Genomic DNA, 25,319 nt, shown 5'->3' with positions numbered 1-25,319 from the left:
TAAATTATTTTTAAAAAATCAACCATATCTCATTTTAAAGGAAAAAAAACGAATAAAAGATGTTTTTAGCTATTTAAATATAAAATAATTTTGTTTATAAAAAATATATGTTAAAAAAATAAAAAATAAATAATTTTTTAAAAGTCAATCTAACCTGAACCTAAATACTATAAGGGATTGTTTTGGTAACTTTTTACGATTTTTTTCAAGTGATTTTTTTAAAAGATTTTTTAAAAAGATAAAAATAATTTTATATTTAAATATCTTATTATTTAATAATTATATTTAGATAAAATAATATAAAAATATTTATTTATTTATTTATTATGTTAAAAATATCTTTTTTAAATAAAAAATATATTTAAAAATGTAAATTGTAACGTTTAAAAAATATATTTTTTATTTTTTTAGTACTTTTATTTTTATTATTAAAATATTGTCAAATACATTAAACAAAAAATATTTTTCATAAAAAATTTTTTTAGAATAAAGTATATTTTTTGTTATTGAATTTTATCAAAAATTTTAAAAATATTCTTAAATTTTATTTTATTTTAATTTTGTCCCTAAAGTTTTCGATTTGCATCAAATATATCCCTGATAGCTAAATTTTTAGAAAGTTTAGGACTAATCCAGTAATAATGCATGATAACTATGTCTGGTTTACTTCTGTTAAAGATTATTCTTGTGAAATTGTTGCTGAATTGTTCTTAAATTTTTTGAAAAATTAGCCGTCAAAGATATATTTAATGCAATTTAAAAATGTTTTGGACAAAATTAAAACAAAATAAAATTTAGGAGTATTTTAAAATTTTCAACAAATTTTAATATCTAATGAAAAATAATTTTTTTTTCTTACGACTTAATAGAATCCAAACAAATTTTAAATAGGTCAAATTATTGAGATAAATACAACTTTTATAGATATTTATAGAAGAAAATGTTTAATATTGGATATGATCCGGATTTTATTTTAAAAGAAAATGAGAAGTATGTTAGCATAGTATTACTTAAGGCTGGAACATATTGCTTTCGTTTTTATATTAAGTCCTCAATCTTAGAATTTAGATATCTTCTGGAATTTTATTATTTGCATCAATTATCGCCATTAAAATGAAAAATTAAAGAGTGAGGCTGCAACTTTTGGTTTTCGAATTGTATTAAGTAGTTATGAGTACTATTTTTAGCAAGAGAACGTTAAAAATCGTAGTCAAATGCAAAATGAATTGGAAAATAGGTGATAAAAATTTGAGGTGCATGAATTCTTGAAGAGGAACATTCAAATAGGGTTAAGTATAGTTTTGATTCTTAATATAGAGGCCGAAACTTTATTTTGTTTCTGATCTTTTTTTCGCTACAAAATGGTCCCAAAAGTTTAACTTAGTTTTAAAATCGTCCTTCGGACCAAAATGCCCCGTTCTCTTCTTCCCCAAAATCAAGCAAAAGTAGAAGCAGAAACAGAACCAGAAGCAACAACAACAATGAATCAACAATGTAATCAAACAGAAACAGGAGTAGGACAACAACAACAACAATGAATCAACAATGGAATCAAGCAGAAACAGGAGCAAGAGCAGAAACAGAAGCAGGAGCAGAACAACAACAACAACAATAAAACAATATAATCAATCAGAAGCAGAAGCAATCAGAAGCAACAATAATAAAAAATCAACGACATAATAGAAGCAAAAGTAGAATGGAAGCAGAAACAGAAGCAGAAGCCGGCGAGCCACCTGAAACCGCCATCACAGCGCCGATTCGCCATCACAGTGCCGTAACCCTTTTCTTCTTCTCTCTTCGCGCTACCTTAGCGCCACCGTCACAGCGCGACCTCTTCTCCTTCCTCAGCTCATCACCGAAGCCTTCCCTTGTTTTTGCCTTGAACCAGAACCCACCGCCATCGAGCACCTCCGCCGAGTCCAGAGGTGCAGCGGCGAGATCCAGCCACCGAACGACGACGAGCAGCGGCGGTCCTGTTCTTGTCTCGAACCAGAACCCACCACCATGGAACACCTCCGCAAACCCAAAGGAGCAGCGGCGAGATCCAGCCACCGAACGACGACGAGTAGCGGTGGCGAATTGGAGCAGCGGCGACAGATTAAAGCGGCGAGATCTTTCCCCTTTCCCCCCACGAATCCCTTCCCTCTTTCCCCCTTATTCAACGTTTTTGTTTTGTTTTTTTTATAGTTATGGATATTTTCGGAATAAAAAATAAAAATTTGATAAAAAATACGATTTTAAAACTAAATTAAACCTTCGAGATCATTTTGTAGCGAAAAAAATGTCGATGACAAAATAAATTTTTTATTTCTACGTTAGAAACTAACATCGTACTTAACCCATCCATATACTATTTATTGATTTTGATAAGCATGTTCTCATGGCTGAAGACAATTCATCATCATATGTGTTGTCACAATGTCACTGAAAAAAAATTGCAATTGATAAAAAATTAAAAATTATTAATAGAGTTTGAAAAATTTGAAAAATATTATATTTTTTGGAGACTAATTTGACTATTAATTCAAATATATTTTTTGGGTCATTAATCATGTAAATATTTTGATTTCTTAAAGATAAAGGATTAGTAATCTAAACTCTATTGAAGAATTTGTTGATAAATTATTGTATAAACGAAATTTAAACTTTTAACATTTACTTAAATAAAAGAATGAGTTAAAATGTAAATATTCTTGCTGAATATGCAATAACAATAATCTAGATGGACTCAAAATCCAAGTAAAATTATTATCAAAAGGCCAGACAAAATAAACAATTTCAAAATAGCTCCCAACAAACCCAAAATTACAGGAGGCCCACAAGCTCTATCTGTAACAGTCCAATTTCACAGATTTTTGCGACACGCCTATTAAGAATCACTGTTTTTTGTTTTGTTTACTCATATTAATCCAAATAAATTTCACTGGTGTCTCTCCATAGTTATCTGGCATATACATAATACATTGAAGCTCCAAAAATAGAAAGATAGTGCACATGGAAAAAAAAAATTGTGCAAATTACAGAAATAAAAAAAAAAGACATAGAATTAACTTGAATTAGTTGAAAGACCAGCTCACTTGTTTGCTTAAATAAATATTTGGGATTCGAATTCCATCTTATGCATACAGCAATCTATATGAACAGATGAATAAAAGTGTGTAAGGCTTTTTCATGATGAAGAAAAAGTGAAAAGAGAATTGTTGGCTCTAACAAAAAATAAAATAAAAGCCACCGAAAGAACATAACTATAATTTATAGAAAGAAATTAAAGTTTAAGGGGGTGATTGCCCCTTGCCATGAATGAGGCTCCGCCCCCTTGCTTGACCTTAGTTATGTATGTCTTTTTTCACATAACCTATAAGGAGGTCACTCAGATAAACACGCCTAAAACATCTTTTTTTAAAGATGTCTTTATGTTGTGTTTTAATTGGTTTTGGTATAATTTATTCGGTGTTTCTCATCACATATTATTAAATTCCTCAAAAAATTTTCTTTCCAAAAACAATAAAAAACACTTAATTTGGACTAAAACAAAAAAGATAATAAATTAACTATTAGATTTTTTTTAAAAGATTATTTACATAAAAAAATATATCACATTCATCTTTTATATATATATATATATATATATATATATATATATATATATATAAGCTCTTAAAAAATTTTATAAATAAAAAAATAATTAATTTTTATTCGTATAATATATAAAATAATTATTATATTATTATTATATTATAGATTAAAATTTACTAATTTAAATTTTATTTTTATTTTTAATATAAGCATTAGAAATAAATAATTTTTTTATAACAAGATATATTGTAATAAAATATATATAATATTAATTAATTTTTAAAAAATTCTGAAAAGATGGTTTTTTCTAATAAAGTGTTATTAAAAAATTAACATTATAAAAACCAATTTCAACCAATATGATATAATATGATATAATAGGTTATTAAATGTATTTAATACAAAACACATTGAATATAAATTTTTATTGAGTTTAAATTTTAAATAATTTTTAATTAAATTTCGAATATTTTTATTTTAAAGAGTTAGAATATTTTAACATCATTTTTTTCGTATCTTTTTAATTGAGTCTTTAATTTTTTAAATTATAAATCTTATTTATAATTAAGAGTAATGTTTTAACACCACCAATTAATCACACATATAAAAATACAAGAACAATTCTATTGTCATAATTATAATCTAACTTTATAAGCAATACAATACAATGAAACTATATATAAGTAATATAACTAAATTTTATCTACATCTATAGTCACATTTCATAAATAATATAATTAAATTATATTTATGTTTATAATTAAAATATGAATAAAAATACAAAAAATATCAGGATGGTTAATTTTTTTCATTCATAATTTTTTATTATTTTTGTTGTGAAAAATTTAATTATTTTAATAATTAATTATTTTTTAAAAAAAGATAATTGAATAACACAAGAAAGTCTTATTTAAAGTAATTTATTTATATATGATTAAAAAATAATTGAATAATTATATACGGTAAAAAATTAATATTATTAAAAAATAAAAATAAAATTTATTTTAAAATTAAAAATAAAGTTTATTTAAAAATAAAATTAAAAATCATGTTTTTTTTTCTTTTTTTCAAAATTTATCTACGAGTAATTCTATAAATATTTTATGATGAATAAAAATATTAAACTCATACTAAAATTTATTCTAATAAAATTTATTTTTATTCTACTAAACGTTAAATAAATTATTGAAAAGAATTTTGTTTCCTCCATTAGAGAAGAATGATAAACTTCCATACTTCTATTATGTTATGGCAATAATTTGGCCTGTTATTTTTTAATGTACATAATAATAATAATAATAATAATAATAATAATAATAATAATAATAATAATAAACAAGTATATCACAATAAAAAAAAAAGCACGTCACCAAATAATTTATCATCCGAATTATATATGAATCAAATTGATAATATGAGAGTTAACACTACAAAAATCGACAACAAAGTTAGAGACTTACAAAACCTTTGTTAAGATCATAGAAAAAAAAAACGTTTATATTTGTGTGATATACAAAGCAATTATCATATTATTATTATTATTATTATTATTATTATTATTATTATTATTATTATTATTATTATTATTATTATTATTATTATTATATATGAGCAAAAAAAGTCCAACTGTATGTTTTAAAGTAAAATTTTTTTTAATATTTGATTAAATGTTCTTGTATTTAGTACTTTTTTTTTTTGCACTTCCTCTCAGTTAAAAATATAATCATTATAATTTTTTAGTTATTATTGCTAGGGGTGTTTACAGATGAGATATGGCTGAAATTTCGATCCAATCCGCACTAAACTCATTAGATCAAATTCGATATTCGCACTTTTTATGTTTGGATCAGATATCAAATATATCCATAAAATAAAAAATATAAAAAAATTTATTTTTATAAAAAAAAGTCAATAATTTTTTTTGTTTACTTTTTTAAACATATTTACTTCTATCTGATTAGAGTGTGGATCCGATTCGATCCAATCCAATCATCTTACAGATCAGATCATATTCTCAAATTACAGATCAGATACGGATAAATACTGTGGATTTATATGGATATGATCTAATCTATGAACACCCCTAACTATTACTATAGGTTCATTGTTGCAAAAAAATGTTTCTTTTATTATAAACTATTATTAGATTTTAATTACCATTAAAACAACTGAATGGTCAACTTAATTACCATTATTATATCCATAGTTGCAAAAACCGAACTGGATCGGTTGGTTTGTGAACCAGACTAGAACTGGATTATAGTCCAGTTCGATTTACTCTTTGGACCGTTTAAGGAATAAAATCGGTGTGAACTGGTAAGAATCGGTGCAAACCGGTCTAACCAAACTGGTTTGCTTGAAAAAATTTTTAAAATGTCTCCACAAGGTCTCGAACCAAGAACCTTGGAGCAAAAGTAACCGCTACTTGCCACTTAGCCATTGCACTTCTAAGTATTATATTTGACAAATACTAATTATATAGTGTACATAAATATCTAATTTAATTTAATTTTATTTTTTCTATTTTTAAAATTAATTATATTTTAATTATATACCATTATTAATATAAATATAAATTTCACTAAAAATTTATTAATTTACTTGATCTATTTTATTGCTAGTATTGTGATTAAGGTTATTTGTTTTGATGTTAGTGTTAAAATCTAATGATATTATAGTTAGATGATAGGCTTTGTGAATTAATTATTTTTTTATTGTGTCAAAATAAGATACTATTGTAGTATTAAAATTTTATGTTTTTTTTATATTATTTATTTTTAGAAGTTGAGACTTGATTCTTCATAAAATGTTAGTGAAGATATGCATTTCAAATTTTAATTTTAAGTTTTTAACTATTTTATATTTTATATTTACGTGAGACCAGTTTTATCGGTTCAACCAGTGATTTATCAGTTGAACCAATAAACCAGTGAACCAGTAGCTTGATCGATTCGATCACTGGTTCAGTTCTAACAATTATATTTCAATCTAATTTCAAAAATTTCAATTTACTCAATTTAATAGTTATGACTCACAATTGGTTCCTAATCAAGCAACAACAAATTATGTCTCCTAATTGGTTCCTAATCAGTTCTAACAATTATGTCTCCCAACTTAATAGTTATGACTCACATTGGTTCCTAATCTTATTTTTGTCACTGTCTCACAAAATCGTTAACAACATGCTGAAATGGACTAACGACTGCTACATTATACATTCTAGCGACTATTTGATGTGACAATTGAAATTTTTTTACCTTATTTTTTATTTTCAACTAAACATTTAAAACCCTAATATGAGTCACGGATACCTAAGTTAAAAAATCAAACTAAGTAAATTGAAACTTTAAAAATCAGATTAAAGCTCGAATATAACTTTAAAACAGAACTTTAACTTATGTAGTGATTAATTTAAATGAAAATCAAATAAATCAAAATTCAACATAATTTTTATCAATGTTTTTAAATTCAAAATTTCTATACCAAAATTAACTAGGATTTTTCTTTAAATTAAAAATTTAATGAAATAATGACTTTAATTATCTTAACTAATGTCCTAATTAATTGCTTTTATGTCTTAAAAAAACCGTATATGAGAAGAAAATAATTAATTTGTCTACTTTAATAAATAGTTATTTTACTAAAATGAGAAACTATTTTTTAAAAATTTTTAAGAACTAATTAATATTATATATATTTTGTTACACTACATTTAATTATAAAAATTTTATTTATTTCTAATACTTATATTAAAAATAAAAAAATTAAATTAGTGAATCTTAATCTATAATATAATAATAATATAGTAATTATTTTATATATTGTACGAATATAAATTAATTATTTTTTTATTTATAAAAATTTTTAAACGCTTGCAGCTTGTTTTATATATATATATATATATATATATATATATATATATATATATATATATATATATATTTATTTATTTATGAATGTGATATATTTTTTATGTAAATAATCTTTTAAAAAAATCTAATAGTTAATCTATTACTTTTTTTGTTTTAGTCCAAATTAAATATTTTTTAGTGTTTTTAGAAAGAAAATCTTTTGAGGAATTTAATAATATGTGATGAGGAACACCGAATAAATTATACAGAAACCAATTAAAACACAATATGAAAACATCTTTAAAAAAAGACGTTTTAGGCGTGTTTATTTGAGTGGCCTCCAACCTATATATAATATGCACCTTATTCGAAAATATCCAATTCGATTTTACCTAATTTGGTAGGGTAGTTATTAATCCGATCTGCAGTGGATAGGGTATGGTACGGTTAGGATCCTTGTGTGGGTCGGATATGATGCGGGTTGAATTTTTATTTTATTCGACCAATCCCATCCTATATATATATTTTAAGTCAATGTTAAACTAAAAATTTTTCATTAAATGCAAAAAATCCTTAACTACTAAAAGAAGACCATTAATTGATAATTTAATTTTTTTTTACGTAAAATTTAGTTCTATTTTAGATTATCGTTAACTTAGTCACACAAAAAAAAATTATCGGTAACTTTTATAATAATATTGCATCTTTTTTGTAACTCGCGGGTAGAGTTGGATTCCTACGGGTTAAGAACGGATAAAGTTAGAGTTGAGATATTCTCAACTCACGAGTAGATTAGAATTAAATTTATATAAAAATCTAAACTCGTGGGTAGGATTAGAGTTGACTCTAAACCCTACCACGGTTCTATCCATTGCCACCCCTACTTGTGAACATGCATTTTTAACTATCCATTTAAAAGGTGTGACCTAGCTAAGTAAGAAATGTGACATAACAAGATCATGCGAAAGTTCAACACGAGAGCGAGACCATGTCCATCTTATTCTGCTTTTGGTAATAATAAAAAAACAAAAATTTAGCTCCGGACGTGTGTATGAATTCATTATGAATTTGGCGTTGGCTTTGGCCTTTGGCTATGGTGACTGCGCTGCAACTCATTGGCCATGTAACTATCGCTGTTCTTGCTGGCTCAACTAAACTCACGTGATCAGTCAGTCCTTCTATCAAGAATAAGGCTTGTATACCTTAATTATGCTAACCTCTCTATATATATACTATCCATACTTATGGCATTATGATTTCCTCAATTTGAATGGACGAAGAAGAATGAGTGCATGCATGTATATTTTTGACTTGATCCTCACTTCTCCTAACTCCCTACAATCATGGCTTTGTCCAGCTTGCTTGTCACATAATTAATTTGCCGCCTCAGCACTGGACCCATTAATAATACTTTATTAAATTCCCTTTTCCTTTTCTATACTATCAGGTTCAGGTATAACTATAACCTGTAAGCTAGGATACTTTGTCATTAACTCCAAAATCCATCCATGGTCCAGCATTCTCTTTTCGTTTCTTTCTTTTTTCTTAAAAAAAAAAGGTCAAAATAAGCTGGTTAGTTGATATTAACAAAACTTGCAAAAAGCAACAGTAAAAGCGAAGCAACAACGCCACCGTGATTCACTGCATGCGCACTACGCCCCACGCACGCATTTCTTCGTCATAATGAACGGCGGATTTATCATATATATTTTCACATCTAGAAACAGCCAGCCAATATGAGTGATAGAATAAAGACGGTATGGATTATGGATCGGATTTCACTCTTTTACTAATTAAAATGATAAATAAATAAAGAGTCTTTTAAATCAAAGGAAAAATAATTTTGAATACGTGGATAATTGAGAGAATAAAAAAGAATAGAATCTTAATAAAGAAACAATAATGCATGAGTCGTTTACAATATCCATAGTTAGTTCCGTTGGTTTGGCTTTATTTCTTGTTTCTTTCTTTGGTTGTTACCTATAACATCTCTCTCTGGTTTTCAAAATTCAGTGCCCCTCCAATCCCATGTCAAAGACCAAAAATAGAAGAAACATCAAAAACCAAGCAAAGACATGAAAATCGCATCCGCCAATTCATTCATCCTCAGGTGCTTCCTCATCTCCCTCTTCCTCTCCCTCCCCTTCCTCCTCCTCCTCCACCTCTTCTCCCAACCACAACCCCGCCACCCTCCTCCCTCCTCCACCTCCATCACCACCACCACTGTCGCCGGCCTCAAAATCAGACCCGGTTACACCTCCTACGACGCCTACATACAGCACCAGCTCAACAAGACCCTCAACCCTAAGCTCCGGAAAGTATGGACCACGCGCGATTGGAACCGCAAGATCCCCGTCTTCGCGCGCTTCTTCCAAGAACTCAAGGACAAACACCTTCTCCACAACGCCTCCAAGGCTCTCTGCATCGGCGCGCGCGTCGGCCAGGAGGTCGAGGCCTTGCGGCGCGTGGGAGTCACCGACTCCATCGGGATAGATCTTGTTCCCTTCCCTCCCCTCGTTGTAAAAGGCGATTTCCATAACCAACCCTTTGATAACGACACCTTCGATTTTGAATTCTCCAACGTCTTCGACCACGCTCTCTACCCTCACAAATTCGTTGCAGAGATTGAGCGCACGCTCAAGCCCAACGGTATCTGCGTCCTCCACGTGGCACTCTCTCGCCGCGCCGATAAGTATTCCGCCAACGACCTCTTCAGCGTGCAGCCTCTCGTGGAGTTGTTCAAGAACTCACGCCTCCTTCAAGTTCGCAACGTCGATGGCTTCGGCTTGGACACTGAGGTCGTCTTTCGCAAGAAAATCAAACAATAACAAATTCTCATCCACAACCAACATTTTGTAATACCTTCTTCGACTCTATATCTTTCTTTTCTTTTTTTCTCAGTTACACGTGAATTTTGTAACTTTTTTTTGTTTAATAAGCTTAAAATTACTTTTGTTCTTTGGAGGAGAGTGTTAGTGGTGGCGGTGGTGATGATGAAGAATGTGGAATTTGAGGCTAATGGCATGGGTTATTATTGCAACGTATAGTAACTGTGCATTTGGTTAGGTGACGACATAGATTGATAGATAGATAAGATGGCACTTTGCTTAAACTACACATTTAGTTGCGCTCTGTGTACAAGATTTTGAGCACTTTTGGAAATCTCATCTTTCCGTGTAGTAGTATAATTGGATATTTCCATTCAATGACTTATAACTGTTTATACCCTTCAGTTGCTTTCAGTTTGTTTTTTTTAATTTTATTTTATTAAGTTGAGCATGTTAGAATTTATAAATTAAAGGACGACTAGTGGTGTCATTCATTTTCATAGTACTATTGGATATAGTAGATTATTATCTTACAAAAATATTAGTTGTATATTAAAATTAATTATTATATATATATAATTTTTAATTTTAATGTAATGACAGTGTGTTTTATATAGTCATACAATTACATCGTTTTTTTGATCACGTTATTAATGTGAAAAATAATAATTTTTATTGATGTGACATTACGTAATTAAATATACATGTAAAACTATTTTATACGGATAGTATATTAAAATTAAATTTTTTATTTTTAATATATATATTATATTTTAATATATATTTTATATTAATAATTAATTTTAATGATTAATTTTTATTTTTGTACTACTAAATGTACAGCTAATATCATTGATTAACTTATTATGGCAGAGACTTAGGAGGAACAACACTTAAATATTGCGTTTACTTTTAATTCCATTCACTCTGTGCGCTGGAGATAGACTTTAAATTAAACTAGTTTAATAATATTGTTGAGTAAGATAGAGTTAGTCTTATATGGAATATCCCCTCCATCACCAGCAAGTCAACCAAGACATTCACGGTTGAGTGATACACGTTCTCTTTTCATGTATGAGACAATGAGCGATCATGGTATAAATTCGGAGAGAATCTTGCTAGAGAGCCAACCAGAAATTTCGACAATGTGTATAATGGGTTGAATATTTAGTCTAATAGAAATAAATAATAAATTTAAAAATTTTTATTTAATTATTTTACATTAAATTTTAAATTTTTAAAAAATTTAGATAATTATTTTAAAAAAAATAACCATATGAAATCTTAATTTACTAAAATATTTCACTCCAAAACTCTCTTATTTTTTAACTGGCAGCCACCCACCTTCATCAATAATCATCTCATTTTACCATCCCTACTTAGTAAAAAGAACCATCACTTAAGGATAAAAATAATTATCCGTATATTTAATGAATTAAACATCTAACATATTTTAATTATATATAACTAAACCCAATTCAATCAAAATAATCATCGTTGAGCGTCGAAGGGCGAGGCGCGTTGGGCTGACCGGCAAAGGTGATGACGGTGTCGATGGGAGGATGCAGCGCCGTCGGTATGGCCAGCGAGGAATTCAGCGACGTGAGGTGAGGACGGGAGAAGATGACGGTGAGTTTTGAACGTGTATTGAAGGTTACGGTAAGATTAGAAATAACCGTATGTAGTGTGAATGAATTTAAATACTAATTCTAATCTTTCAAAATTTAAAATTTGAAATTAAATAATTAATTAATAATCTAATTTTTAATTATATTTTTTTATCTATTGTACACATTGTACACGATTAGTATTGTTCCCAATACTTTCTCATTTAGAATGTTAGTTGTCTTTTTTATTTTTAGTCTTTAGTCATTTTTTTTTTAAAATTTATTATTATTTAATTAATTTAAATATCTATTTTTATATATTAATCGTTTAAAAAATTAAAAAAATTATTTATTTTTTATTTTATTTCTCTAGTAAAAGACTGAATAAAAGGTAATATTTAAAAGATGTCTAATTGTATCAAAATTTGATAATTTAAAATGGAGATAAATTAAACGTCTAAAATACGAACAAAATATAATAGTGATAAACATTTTTTAATTATAATACATTTATATATGACACAAATGGTAAAATTTTTCTTTTTCATATGTAGTGTTTATTTTGTTGTAATGAAAATGTAAAATCGTCAAATTAAATTCAAAGATTTAAATAATTTTTAAGTATTATGTTTAAAATTAGTTATATTTGTTAATGCAGTAATATTATATAAATATAATTGAAAGAAAATGTTAGGAAATATATATTTTTTATTAATATTAATCAATATTTTAGTTAACATTTTATATATATATATATATATATATATACTGTTATATATTAGGATGTGGTTTAAACATTATTTCAATATTATCTGAAAAATATTCTTTAGACATCAAGTTGTACTCTTCAGCTATCCATAGTTCCATACAGTTAATGAGAGAGAGGGGGTATGCAAATATGCAACCAAGAATAATTAGGATAGTTCTGTCCATACTTTATGAGACACAATTAGAATTTGCTGCTGAATGACATCGTTTAACCTCCCCTTTCTTTATTGTAAATTGAAATTACATCGACAATCTTTTGGTCTAATGTAGGAGTTTCTATTTTTCTTTTTCTCTATCTTTTACTTACTAATAAACATGAAGAGCTTAATCAGTATTCTATGCACATTATTAATATTTACGTGAGTATTGTCCTTTTTTCTTAATCAGTATTGAGAGCTTCTAAGCTATTAATCTTAAAGAGAATTTCACGTTATCCACATTCCCAAACAAAAATAAGACCCTCTCCAAATAGCAAACACTTCATATACCTCAGGACACTAGCAGCAGAGGGTATAATTCGTCATTTGGTTTTTTTATTTTTGTCAAATGGGCTAGCTATTAGTTATGGGTTGTTCTTTCTTATCAACAATGCATAACTGTTGTAATTTGTCTAAATTCCAAGTCCCAACTAACCATGGATATGCATGTGATGATGAATGATTTATTTTATTTACAGGTCATTCTCGATCAATTATTCCACCCAATTCAATATGCAATTTGTTTTTTTGTGTCATTGGCTGACCCACTTCATATCAGAGGGGCCAAGAGTGGCAAAGCAGGGCGAGGCTTGTTCAAAAATGGATGTAAAATAGGTCTAAAATATCAGTTCGTTATGTTTTATGTTAGTGTGTTAAACTAATTCATTTAACCTTTTCTAAATAGTAAAACTATTATTTAAATTCAAATAAAAATAATCAAATTATAATATAATTTTTTAAAATTCTCCACATTAATAAGGCGTCTATCACAATATTCATTCTTAAATTGCTGTTAAAATATATAAAAAATAATATTTTTAATTATTTTTTAATTAACAAAAAAATTTGGAATAAATTAAAAATTTAAAACACACAAAAAAAAAAACAGAATATCGTGATTGAAAAAAAAAAAGAACTATATGTGTTTTAAAAGAAGTTAAGTCAAACAGACTAGAATATATATATAGGAGGGCAAAATAAAACAAAAATAGAAAAATAAAATAAACATAAAAGTTGGAAAAAAAAAATTCAAGTTGATCTATCAGTCAGTTTGCCATACCCTATCAAAACATCCGTTTTACTGCCGTAAACATTAAGACATTTGTCAATTGAGGAATGCTTATTTATAATCCCCAAACAGTCAAAACACTTTCACCCACACGTAATTTGAATAGGAAAAACTAATGGCTGATTAGGCCTTACATCGATCACATGTGAATCATACTTATATTTTTTTTGGTTCATAATACTATGATCACTTTTAGTCACTTGTGATGAGTATCTCTTTCATAGAGCCCCACACAAATAGGTATTATGCGCCATATAATGAAGATGTAGAATACACTTTAAAGTTTAAAGTCTGTGACATTTGTCAAATAATTTTCCTAATATATAGGATAATAGGATTAGTATTTGATTCCTTTCCAGCGTCGCATTGCTATAGAAAAGCGCCAAGCATCGAGAAGTGGGTCCGGGGCTAAGCCTGCAAAGAACCACTGAATAGAGTGAGCCCAATAAGGAGTGCACCTTGGCCCATGCCCAATTTTACGAACGGCCGCTTTTGCATAAGCCTCTGGTGTTGGAATGAAAAGTGAATCTTTCTCTATACATGCTATCTCTGATGCCATCTTCGTTGCTACATACAGTGGTACCTTCATTCATCAACACGACAACACCATCATTTATTTAATTTCTATAAAGAAACCATTTCTTTAAGAAGAATACTCTGTGGTTATTTGGATGTTATTATAAAAATATTAATAAAAAATTATCTTTTTAATTTTTTAATATATTTAACAATTTTTAATAATAAAAATAAAAATATTATAAAAATTATTGTTTTTAAAAATTATAATTTACATATTTTTATATTATTATACTAAACATAATTAATAAATAAAATTTTTTTTTTTTTTAGTCACCAAAAAAAAAAAAAAAATTTTTTATATGAGATATCTAAATATAAAATTACTTTTATTTTTTATAAATATCTTTTAAAAAAAATTTTTTAAAAAAATTCACTCAAATAAATCCTTTGCCTTTGCCAAAGCATTCTAGAAAATTTTTATCATGATATGGAAAAACTAAAACTAAGGAGAGAAAATAGTGGCTATTTTTTTTTTTTTTTGGTATTGGAATGTTATTGGTAATTTTTATTAATATTATGATATTTAGGTGTAATATAGTGATACGAAAGATATGCAGGATAAAAAGAAATCATGAATCACGATTTTAAATAAACAAAAAATTAAAAAAATAATTATAAATTATAAATTACGATTTTAAATAAGATAAAATAATAAAAAATAATATCGTGAGTTAATATTTTAAATTTTTTAATTTTAAGAAATTATAATTTCTAAAATCGTGAATCACAATTTTTTTATTATAGAAATTGATACACACAATTTATATTATACATCACACTTGTAAAATATACTAATTTAAATTTATATTAATACATTACACAATTTCATTTATTGTATGAAAAATAATTGACTCTGGTTATCAAATTTTATCGATAAAAGAAAGAGGAGTAAAATATTATTTTTGTCCTCAATATTTGGAGTAAGTCTTAAAATTGTTCCTAATATTTAAATTATTCTATTTAAATCTCTAACATTTTAAAATTGATTCAATGTTATCCTGTCATTAGTAATTGGTTAACAGAATTGACGGCGGCATAAAATTGAGATAATTTTAAAACGTTAGGGACTTAAATAGGACAACAACGTTGGGACAAAAATAATACATAGAAATAAATTTTAATTTTATCCTTCAATAATATCAATCTTTTACGGTACATAATTATTCAATTATTTTTTAATCACATCTAAGTAAATTATAGTTAATCACATTACTTTTATTTTAAATAATTTTTTTTATAATTTTACTCTTAAAAATTTTTACTCATCATAAAATAATTGTAGAATGACTAGTACATAAATTTGTTGGAAAAAATGATATATATATATATATATATATATATATATATATATATATATATATATAATAAAGTAATGTGATTCTAGTCATTTTATAAATATTTTATGATGAGTAACAATATTTAAGAGTAAAATTATAAAAAAAATTATTTAGAATTAAAATAATGTGATCATGTATAAATTTATTTAGATATGATTAAAAACAATTGAATAATTATGTACCATAAAAGATTGATATTATTAGTGAAGGATAAAATTAAAATTTAATTTGTTTCTATGTATTATTTTTGTTCCTAATGTTTTCGTCTTATTTAAGTCTTTAATATTTTAAAATTATCTCAATTTTGTCCTATCATTAATTTCGTTTACACATTCCTAACAACAGAATAATATTGAATCAATTTTTAAATATTAAAAATTTAAATAGGATAATTTAAATGGTGGATACTACCATGAAGATTTTATAATTATCTTCGTGTGAATATATTTCTTTTTGACCCTTGGATGATGGATTGTATGGTTAGATTTTGATATTTATAAAAGTGTTTTTGTTTAAAATGGGGCTAAATAAATAAACCACACTTTTAACCAAAGCATCTTCATGAAAAGATATTTTTGTCATCTTCATTGTAGTATCCACCAATTTAAATATTAAAAACTATTTTAGAACTTATGGTAAATGTTGGAGACAACAATACTTTACTCAAGTAAAGAAAATGAAGTGTGGCGTGGGTACCTGAGACTGGACGTGAATCCCATACTGTTTATACTCGACGTACAGAGATCTTGATAGCTGATCCACGTAACTGCATGTTTTGGTAGTCAATTTATATATAATCATGAATTTGACGATTGATTTTTAACGTACATAAAATATTTTTAAAAAAAAATTAGATATGAATGTTTTCCTTAATAATTATTTTAAAAGAAAGTCTACAAAAAATATTTAAAAAATAATATATCTTTTTCTAAAGATGCATGATTATCAAATTTATAAAAAACAGATATCGTAATAAATATGTTCAAAAATCATAATTTATAACAATAATTAAAATGAATATAAACATACAGTGGAACAAAAATTTCACTTAAAATAAGTCTGAAAGGTGAATTTAAAAATGAACTATCACCTTATAACATTTATCTTTTGGTGAATTTCCACATATATTGAGTAATTGTTTTATGATTTGACATTTTAATCAATATTTGAATTAAATTTGACTAATTTAAAATGACGTACCTTATTACATATGTATATCTTTTATTTTGTACATTTGTAGTATAATAAGACTACTTTATTATTCACGTCATTATCTTTTGCAGTTAACATTTATTTCTATTTCCTCGTGTCTGAATAAAAAGACTCTCATCCGTGCATATGCAATAAAAGTGATAGTCATGTCTAACTAAAATTTATAAACTGAAGCAAATTGTTGCATAAACTAAATTAAAGTAGTTTAGCATATACTAATATATTAAAGGGTAAACTATACTTTTTGTCCTGAAGTTTGACAAAAGTTTCAAAAATACCCGTAAGTTTTATTTTGTTTCAATTTTGTCCCAAAAGTTTTCGATTTGCATCAAATATACCTTTGACGGCTAAATTTTCAAAAAATTTAAGACCAATTCAACAACAATTTCATAATAACAACCCCTCAACACAAGTAAATCAAACATAATTTTCATGCATTATTGTTAGATTGGTCTTAAATTTCTTAAAAATTTAGCCGTCGATGGTATATTTGATGCAAATCGAAAACTTTTGGGACAAATTGAAACAAAACAAAACTTAGGGATATTTTTAAAACTTCTGCAAAACTTCAAGGACAAAAAGTATACTTTACCCTATATTAAATATTTGAGTAAGAACATATAGAATTAATTTTTTATAATTAATTTTAATCAACTTTTTTCTTTGTCTTTTTAAAATATTTTTCTTTAATAATAATTTTCTCCTTTATTTACACTATCAACATTTCACTTTAATTTCAATCATATATTTTCATCCAATTTTTCATGGTTTATTTTCAACAAAACCATAATTGACTTTAGATATTTTTAATCTTTTTTTAATGTGATTTTAAATATTTTTTTATATGTGATTTTGTATGATTGTTTGAATAATGATCATGTAAATTATAAATAAAATTGTTTAAAAAAAATAATTAATATTAGTTGATAAATAGTTCGTTGATCTGCCAGTTTGATTCTAAATATTAATAGACAAATTAAAAACAGAAAAAGTATAAAAATCAACTTTAAACAGTTAATATTAATATTTTTTTATTATAAAACGATCTTTTTTAAAATTTGATATCACATGTACAATTATTTTTATAATCAAGTCTAATTAAATTGGTGCAATACCAATAAAAAAGAACACATGTATATGTCGAACATAATACCAATTCTCCTCTTTCTTATTTTTTGTAATCCACAAATTTTTATTGGAGACAAAAAAAATTTATTGATATAACACACAAAATTTTGTACATAACATAAACTTATTAATATAATATACATATATTTGTATATAATATATAATTTTTTTGCACATAGCACACAAATTTTGTTACCAGTATATTTTGTTTATTCGATAAATCAATGTTATGAATATATAGTTCTCTAAGAATTTGTATGTTGTACATCAAAATTTATGTGCTATGTATCAAGATTCTTGTGTTATATACAAAAATTTATGTGTTGTGTATATTTTATTATTGGTTGGATATTAATATTTTGAATATGTGGTCTTTCAAAATTTTTTGTATTGTATACTAAAATTTGTGTGTAAAATTTGTGTGATGTGCACTAATTTATGTATTTTGCATCAAAATTTTTATGCTCTAGTTTTCTTAATATTTAATTTATAGGAGAAAAAGAAGAATAAGACGACGAGGATGACGAAGAAGAAGACAGCGACGGCGATAACGATAATGACGTTGAAGAAAGAAGCACCAAAGAAAAAAAAGAAGAAAAAGATGATGATGATAATGAAGGAGGAAAAGAAGGAAAAGTACTAACTTGGTTAAAAATTCAATTAATTCAAAAAATGCTTGGATGCCTAATATTAGATAAAATATTTAATATTTAGAGTTTAAAATTTAAAATTTATAGTTCACAATTTGAAATAAAAAAGAATTGGTTAACATTAGTTAAAAATAAAGGCTTCAAACTCTTAGAAATAAAAAAGTATTAGGAGACAATATTTTTCATAGTTGTTAGAACTGAATTGGTCAGACTATTAATTTACTGATTTATTGGTTCAATCGATTATCAGTTGAATTGACAAAATCGGTCTCATGTAAATAAAAAATATAAAATAGTCTAAAACCTAAAATTAAAATTTAAAAAATATATATCTTGATTAATATTTTAAAAACAATTAAATTTCAACAAATTATAATAAAAAAGTTATAATCTAGTTATTATTAAATAAGTATATAAAATTTTAATATATTTTCATAATAAAATTTTTTAATTTTATTTTTATATTAAAATAAATATTTTTTATTTTAATAACTAACTAATTAACTTATATTTATTATATTGTTATAAATAAAAATATTTGATATTTTTTATTTATACATATTTAAATACATTTATATTAATAATTATGCATAATAACAAATATAATTAATTTAAATATAAGTGAGTATAAAATTAAAATAATATCTAAAAAATTATTATATATTTTTATTATATAATTAATAATTAATATTTAAAATAATAACAAACAATATAATTTAGTGGCAAAAAGGGTATGTACACACAAAGAAGATGGAAGTTCTATTGGTTTTCATCATTTTAAACGATTTTCAGTCAAATTAATTGATTTAATCCGATTCTAACAACTATGATATTTTTCATCAACTAACAATTAAATATTAAAAAATAATATCCAAGACTAAAAATAATAAGAACATTGAAACTTCAAGTTAAAAACCATTTAAAATTTAAATGGAATAAAACTAATCTAAATCATAAAATTTAGGATTTAGAGTTAAAAATTTAGAATGATTAATAGTTGGAGGGGTGGTCGATGATGGTGGCCAACAGTGGCGGTCGGTGGTTGCTGATGAGTGGATGGAATTATGATGTTAGAAGAAAAGGAGAAAAACTGAAAATAGAGGTTAATTTAAAAGAGGGTAAAATATAATTTTTATGTATTATTGTTAGATTGATTTTAAATCTTTTGAAATTTTAGCTGTCGAGAGTATATTTAATACAAATAAAAAAATTTTAGAATAAAATAAAACTTAGAAATATTTTTAAAATTTTTACTAAATTTTAAAAACAAAAAATATATTTTACCCTCTAAAAAAATGTAATGTTTATTTTGTTTACTTTTTGTTTTATTTAGTTTGATTGGCCAGTCCCAATAGTTATACTACAACATTGATTCTCTAGAATAGTAGAATTGTTTTCTTGAAATTTAAAGTTGAGTAACGTTAGTTAGTCTTTTTAATTAATATTAATCAAATTTTTTAAATTATTTTTTATTTTAAATTATAAATTTTTAGTCTTAAAATATAAATATTAAATAATAAATTTTTAAACTGAAAAAAATTATAATTAATAAAGTTAGAATCGCGCTAGAGAATGGAATATTTGTACAATGTGTACAATGAGTTATGAGTTAAAAAATGGAGAGTGCTGGATAAACAATGACTATCTTAAACAATATGAACAACTACCAATCAAATAAAAAAACACTACACTCTAATTTAATGCTACTAATTAAATTTACTCTTTTATCCATATTAATTCATATTGTTCAAAAATATTACTTTTCATTCAAAAATTAACATCAATCATAAGCTGACTTTGGAGTTCTCCAAAAGATACCATGTCATAAAATCACTCATCTCAAAAAACTTAAGCTGATAAAAAAATATCATTAATGATTATATTTTTAATACTAAATCGGACATTCCTAAATCTCCATTGTACATATTGTACAGATATTCCATTGGCTCCCTATACTTCCTCTTAAAGTTAACTGAATAAAAATTGATTATTGTTTATTGCCATAAAGATAAAGAGAAGCTTACGCCTTTGAAGCAGCATAGATGGAATAGAGAGGATGCGAAGGAATGACGACGGAAGCGCCAGATCCAATGTTAATAATTGCACCCCTTCTCCGCTCCATCATTCCGGGCACCACCGCTCTTGTCACCCTCGTCGTTCCTTCCACATTCACCTTTAAGATCTTCCTCCACACCTTCTCTTCCACTTGGTCAAAGAACATAGCCCCAGGGTACGTGATCCCCACGTTGTTGATCAGTATCCCGAGGTCCAATTCGCGTGTGGCCGCCGCTATTTGCCGGAGACCCTCCGCTATGTCGCCGGAGAAGTCCATCTGGATGGCCTTGACGAGGATGTGAGGGTGGCGTGCTTGGAGTTCAGTTGCGACGGTTTGGAGCCTCTTGGAGGATCTGCTGACGAGGATGATGTTGAGTCCTCGGTGTGCTAAGCGGTGAGCCATGGCTTTTCCGATTCCGTCGGTTGCTCCGGTGACCATGGCCCAGGAACCGTAGGTTCCTATTAGGTCTATTTCGGGTCGGAGAAAGGTGGCGAAGATCCATTTGGAAAGGGAGATCAAGTACTTCAGCGTCACCACCAAGCCGATTAGGAAGCACCAGCTTGAAATTATATTAACACCTGCAAGCTCACTGCTGCATGCTTTGTGTTCTTCCATCTCTCTCTCTCTCTCTCTCTTCACTACTACTTACTGTCCAATAACAATTTTTTCATGGTAGGAACCGTTCAAATAAAAATGTCTCAAACTTCCTGGAAATGAAACACGTGCAAAATCTCAACTAATTAAAGTAGTCAATTCATACTTATATTCTTTTGGTTTCTCACTCTCTTGTCAAATCAAACTTAAATGATTATGTGATATCTTGGTTAAATAGATTTTTTTAAGTTATGCCGACTAGATTAGTAGGATCGGAGACAATAAAAATAAGTTTAAATTAATTTAAAATTATTTTATTTATATTTATTAATTATTCTTAAAATAAATCTATAATATTAGATTTTAAAAAAATAATTTTAGATATTATAGACATAAAATTATAAATATTAAATTAAATAAAATACTTTTAAATTGTTATTTCTCTAACATTATTAAGCAGAATTATGGCTGTGGTAAATTGTTTTTTGTTTTATATATTCATAGATTAGTGGAATATATGTTGCTTGCTAAGAGTAATGGAATTAGGTGTCCATTCATTAATACATATCTACGTAACAATCACATATTTAAGCTGGCTAAGCTAGCGGGAGGTTCACAACTTTAAAGACTATCGTTTATTACTTCCCTTATATATTCAAGTGGGTACGTACTATGGTTATATAAGATTTTGTTAATTGATAATATTTAAAAAATAAAGCTAAGATTAATATTATATGAATAAATTAAAAAGTGTAGCTGAAATTATTAAGATAGACAAATAGTTTTATATCTAGAGTAAAGGACAAATAAGTTTATGACCTTATTTTTTTGCGAACATTTTTGTTTTTTATCATTGAAAAATATTTGTAAATCTCTGACGTTCTTAGAGTAGCGTTTGTTTTGAGGTATTTGGACAGAGAATGAGAAACTGAGACACAGTATCATATTTGTTGACTTAAAAACTGATACTAAAATTTCTGTCTCTATCCCAAAATTTCAATATTTTAGCACTTTCAAAAAGTAGGGACACATGGGACTGAAATTTTTAGAGACGGAGACTGAAATTTTAATAACATTTTATACCTAAAATATCCTCATTTCAATTAATTAATTCTAATTTTACCCTTTGTGCAAATTAAATTAGAGTTTTATTCTTATTTCAATTTCTATATCTAACTTTGCACCAAACAAAATACTGAAATTTATTTCAGTCTTTGTTTCTTAGTCTTTGTCTCTCAGTCTCAGTCTTTTAGTCCCTGTTTCTCTACCAAACGCTACCTAAAAATTGGACGAATCAGTCCCTCCGTCCAAATGCCTCCGTCAGACCCAAAGAAAAAGTATGATGTGTCTCTCGTAATGCTTGTCCACGTACGCGTCGCCTGGCAGACTTCCCTCTCATGAATTCAGCAAACCCTCATTTTTTCATGAATTCTCCACTTTGCATGCTTTTTTTCCATTTCTTTCAAGTCATTCTTGCCTTCAAAACTTTAAATCACTCAAACAAACATATCAAGGCATCGAATGGGAGAAAAGTAAATTAAATTTAGCAATTTAATAGCCTAGAAAGCATGTTTTCAATCATTAAGCATACTTAGGAGAAATTCACAAAACCATGCTATTTTAGTCAATAAATGTGAAAAAAGTTGATAAAATCCACCAAATTCAATACAATATAAACCATAAAATTATAGTTCATCAACTTTCTCACACTTAAACATTAGCATGTCCTCATGCTAAACTCTTGTGGTTCATAAACTAATATGCAAAATGCGTCTACCTACTTGGTTAAAAATGAATCAATATCTAAGAACATATATGAACAAGTAGGGCTAAGATAGTACGATGATTTATGAATTCCACTAATTCAAATATCAAAATGAAGTATAAATATATTTGCAAGAAGAAAGCTCGTGAAAGTAAGGAACAAGGGATTGAGCATCAAACCCTCACCGGAAGTGTTTGCACTCTAATCTCTCTAGTGTTTGAGGGTCGATTCTCTCAATTCTCTACTAATCTTACTTTCTAAGGCTTGCTCTTCTTCTACCAATTAATATATATTCAATGCATAGATACACATATCAAGAAGTCTTTTTTTAAGGGTTGTAATGGGATTAGGGCTAAATTTAATTTACTTTTATCTCATTCGATGCCTTTATATGCTTGTTTGAGTGATTTAAAGTTTTGAAGACAAGAATGGCTTGAAAGAAATGGAAAAAAGCATGCAAAATGGAGAATTCATAAAGAAATGAGGATTTGCTGAATTCATGACGACGCGTACGCGTAACACACGCGTACGCGTGACAAGTATTACGGAAGCCACGTCAAATTTTTTTATTGAATCTAACAGAGATATTTAGACAAAAGAATTAATCCATTCAATTTTTAAAGACGTCAAGAACTTTTTAGGTCAGCTCACTATAGGAATTGATCTAGATGGAATCAAATAGGTAGTATTATACATATGTGCTGCGGCTATATCCTAGCTAATAGGTTCGAACGAATAATGCATAAATCAAAAGGAAAAAAATATGTACACATTTTCCGAAGACGTAAGCGTCACCACACCTTCCTTAAATTATTTCGCCCAGCAGAATTGCAAACTTCATTTGTTTCCGTTCTCGTAAAAAATGTTCGATTGCTTAATCAATAATATGGTTCACTCTAAGAAAGGGTATGGAAAATTGTCATCATACGCGTGTCTTTTTCAGTGTTTAATAGTTAAGCATATAAATTAAAACAAGGATTAAGAATATATATATATTAATTTTAATATATTAATAATATAAAATAATTTTATACATATATTCATTAGTGTAATACTACTTAAACCAAAATAGTTATTTTTTATATTAATTAAGTAAATAATTATTAACAAAAATATATAATTAAATAATTATATAAAATATTTTATAACAAAATCACACTAAAATTTTAAAAAATACATATCAATATATATATATATATATATATATATATATATATATATATATATATATATATATATATATATAATCAGAATATATCCACCATTTATGATGCCCACAAGGCGCAAGAGCTCGACGGGAACGGATAGGACGAAAGGTTGAAACTTAGAATTTAGAAACAATCTCGCTGTCCAACTAATTATAATCAATTAATAAAAAAATCTATTGGACTTTTTTTTATATAAATTTTAATTATCATAAAAAATATTTAAAATTAAATAAAAAATCAAAATCTAAAAGAAAAAAGCTAAAAACAAATGAAAACAAAAATTTAAAATAATTATAAAATAAATATAAAAAACCTAATAAAAAAAACCATACGAAACGTAACTGTGTACACCCTAACCCAAAACATAAGCCAGACTCAATCAAGTCAGGAGGTCCAATCCAAAAGGTTGGCATTCACTGACTATCCGACCTCTATTAAGAAGTTGGAGTCAACAACACCAGCAAGCAGTCAGCACTTATCCAAGTGAATAACTGCCTCCTTTAATCTCTCACCCACTTTTAGAAGAGAGATCCCAACAACCCTAAGATAAATGGACGATTATCCACCATTAGAAGTGGAACTACTTCGACGGTGGTTATTTGTTCCTTCCCTATAAATACACTGACACCCTCAGGTAAACTTAAGTTCCAATACACTAAAACCTGCTTAACCCCTTACTGACTTAGGCATCGGAGTGTCTTGCAGGTACCACCCCCATCTCTTGGAACACACAACTCGGACGGCGACTCCTTGACGCAGATCAAGGGGCCTTCCCTCACAGCCCAATCCACCAATTTCAGGTAAAGCCCCAGAACATTGGCGCCGTTGCCGGAGACTCGGAGATCATCGCATAATGGCGGACGACCAGCATAAAGACGAACACATTGCATCTGA

General features: G+C 27.0%; 2 protein-coding genes across 2 annotated transcripts; one reads left to right on the top strand and one right to left on the bottom strand.

The window, feature by feature from the left end:
* Positions 1-9,379: 9,379 nt before the first annotated feature.
* Positions 9,380-10,655, top strand: LOC112734336 (uncharacterized). Its single transcript, XM_025783596.3, has one exon. It carries the CDS (start codon positions 9,503-9,505, stop codon positions 10,253-10,255), a length of 753 nt encoding a protein of 250 aa, XP_025639381.1. The 5' UTR covers positions 9,380-9,502; the 3' UTR covers positions 10,256-10,655.
* Positions 10,656-13,986: 3,331 nt separating this feature from the next.
* Positions 13,987-21,473, bottom strand: LOC112735604 (very-long-chain 3-oxoacyl-CoA reductase-like protein At1g24470). The gene is made up of 3 exons (XM_025785130.2): positions 20,827-21,473; positions 16,509-16,578; positions 13,987-14,479 (listed from the first exon to the last, which is right to left on the bottom strand). The coding sequence occupies exons 1-3, from the start codon at positions 21,471-21,473 to the stop codon at positions 14,234-14,236; spliced, it is 963 nt and encodes a 320-aa protein (XP_025640915.1). The 3' UTR covers positions 13,987-14,233.
* Between the last annotated feature and the right edge of the window lie 3,846 nt (positions 21,474-25,319).

Source organism: Arachis hypogaea, chromosome 3, assembly GCF_003086295.3.
Source record: "Arachis hypogaea cultivar Tifrunner chromosome 3, arahy.Tifrunner.gnm2.J5K5, whole genome shotgun sequence".
NCBI classification, from domain to species: Eukaryota; Viridiplantae; Streptophyta; class Magnoliopsida; order Fabales; family Fabaceae; genus Arachis; species Arachis hypogaea.
The sequence above is the reverse complement of the archived record's forward strand: the minus strand, read 5'-3'. Positions and strand labels throughout refer to the sequence as shown.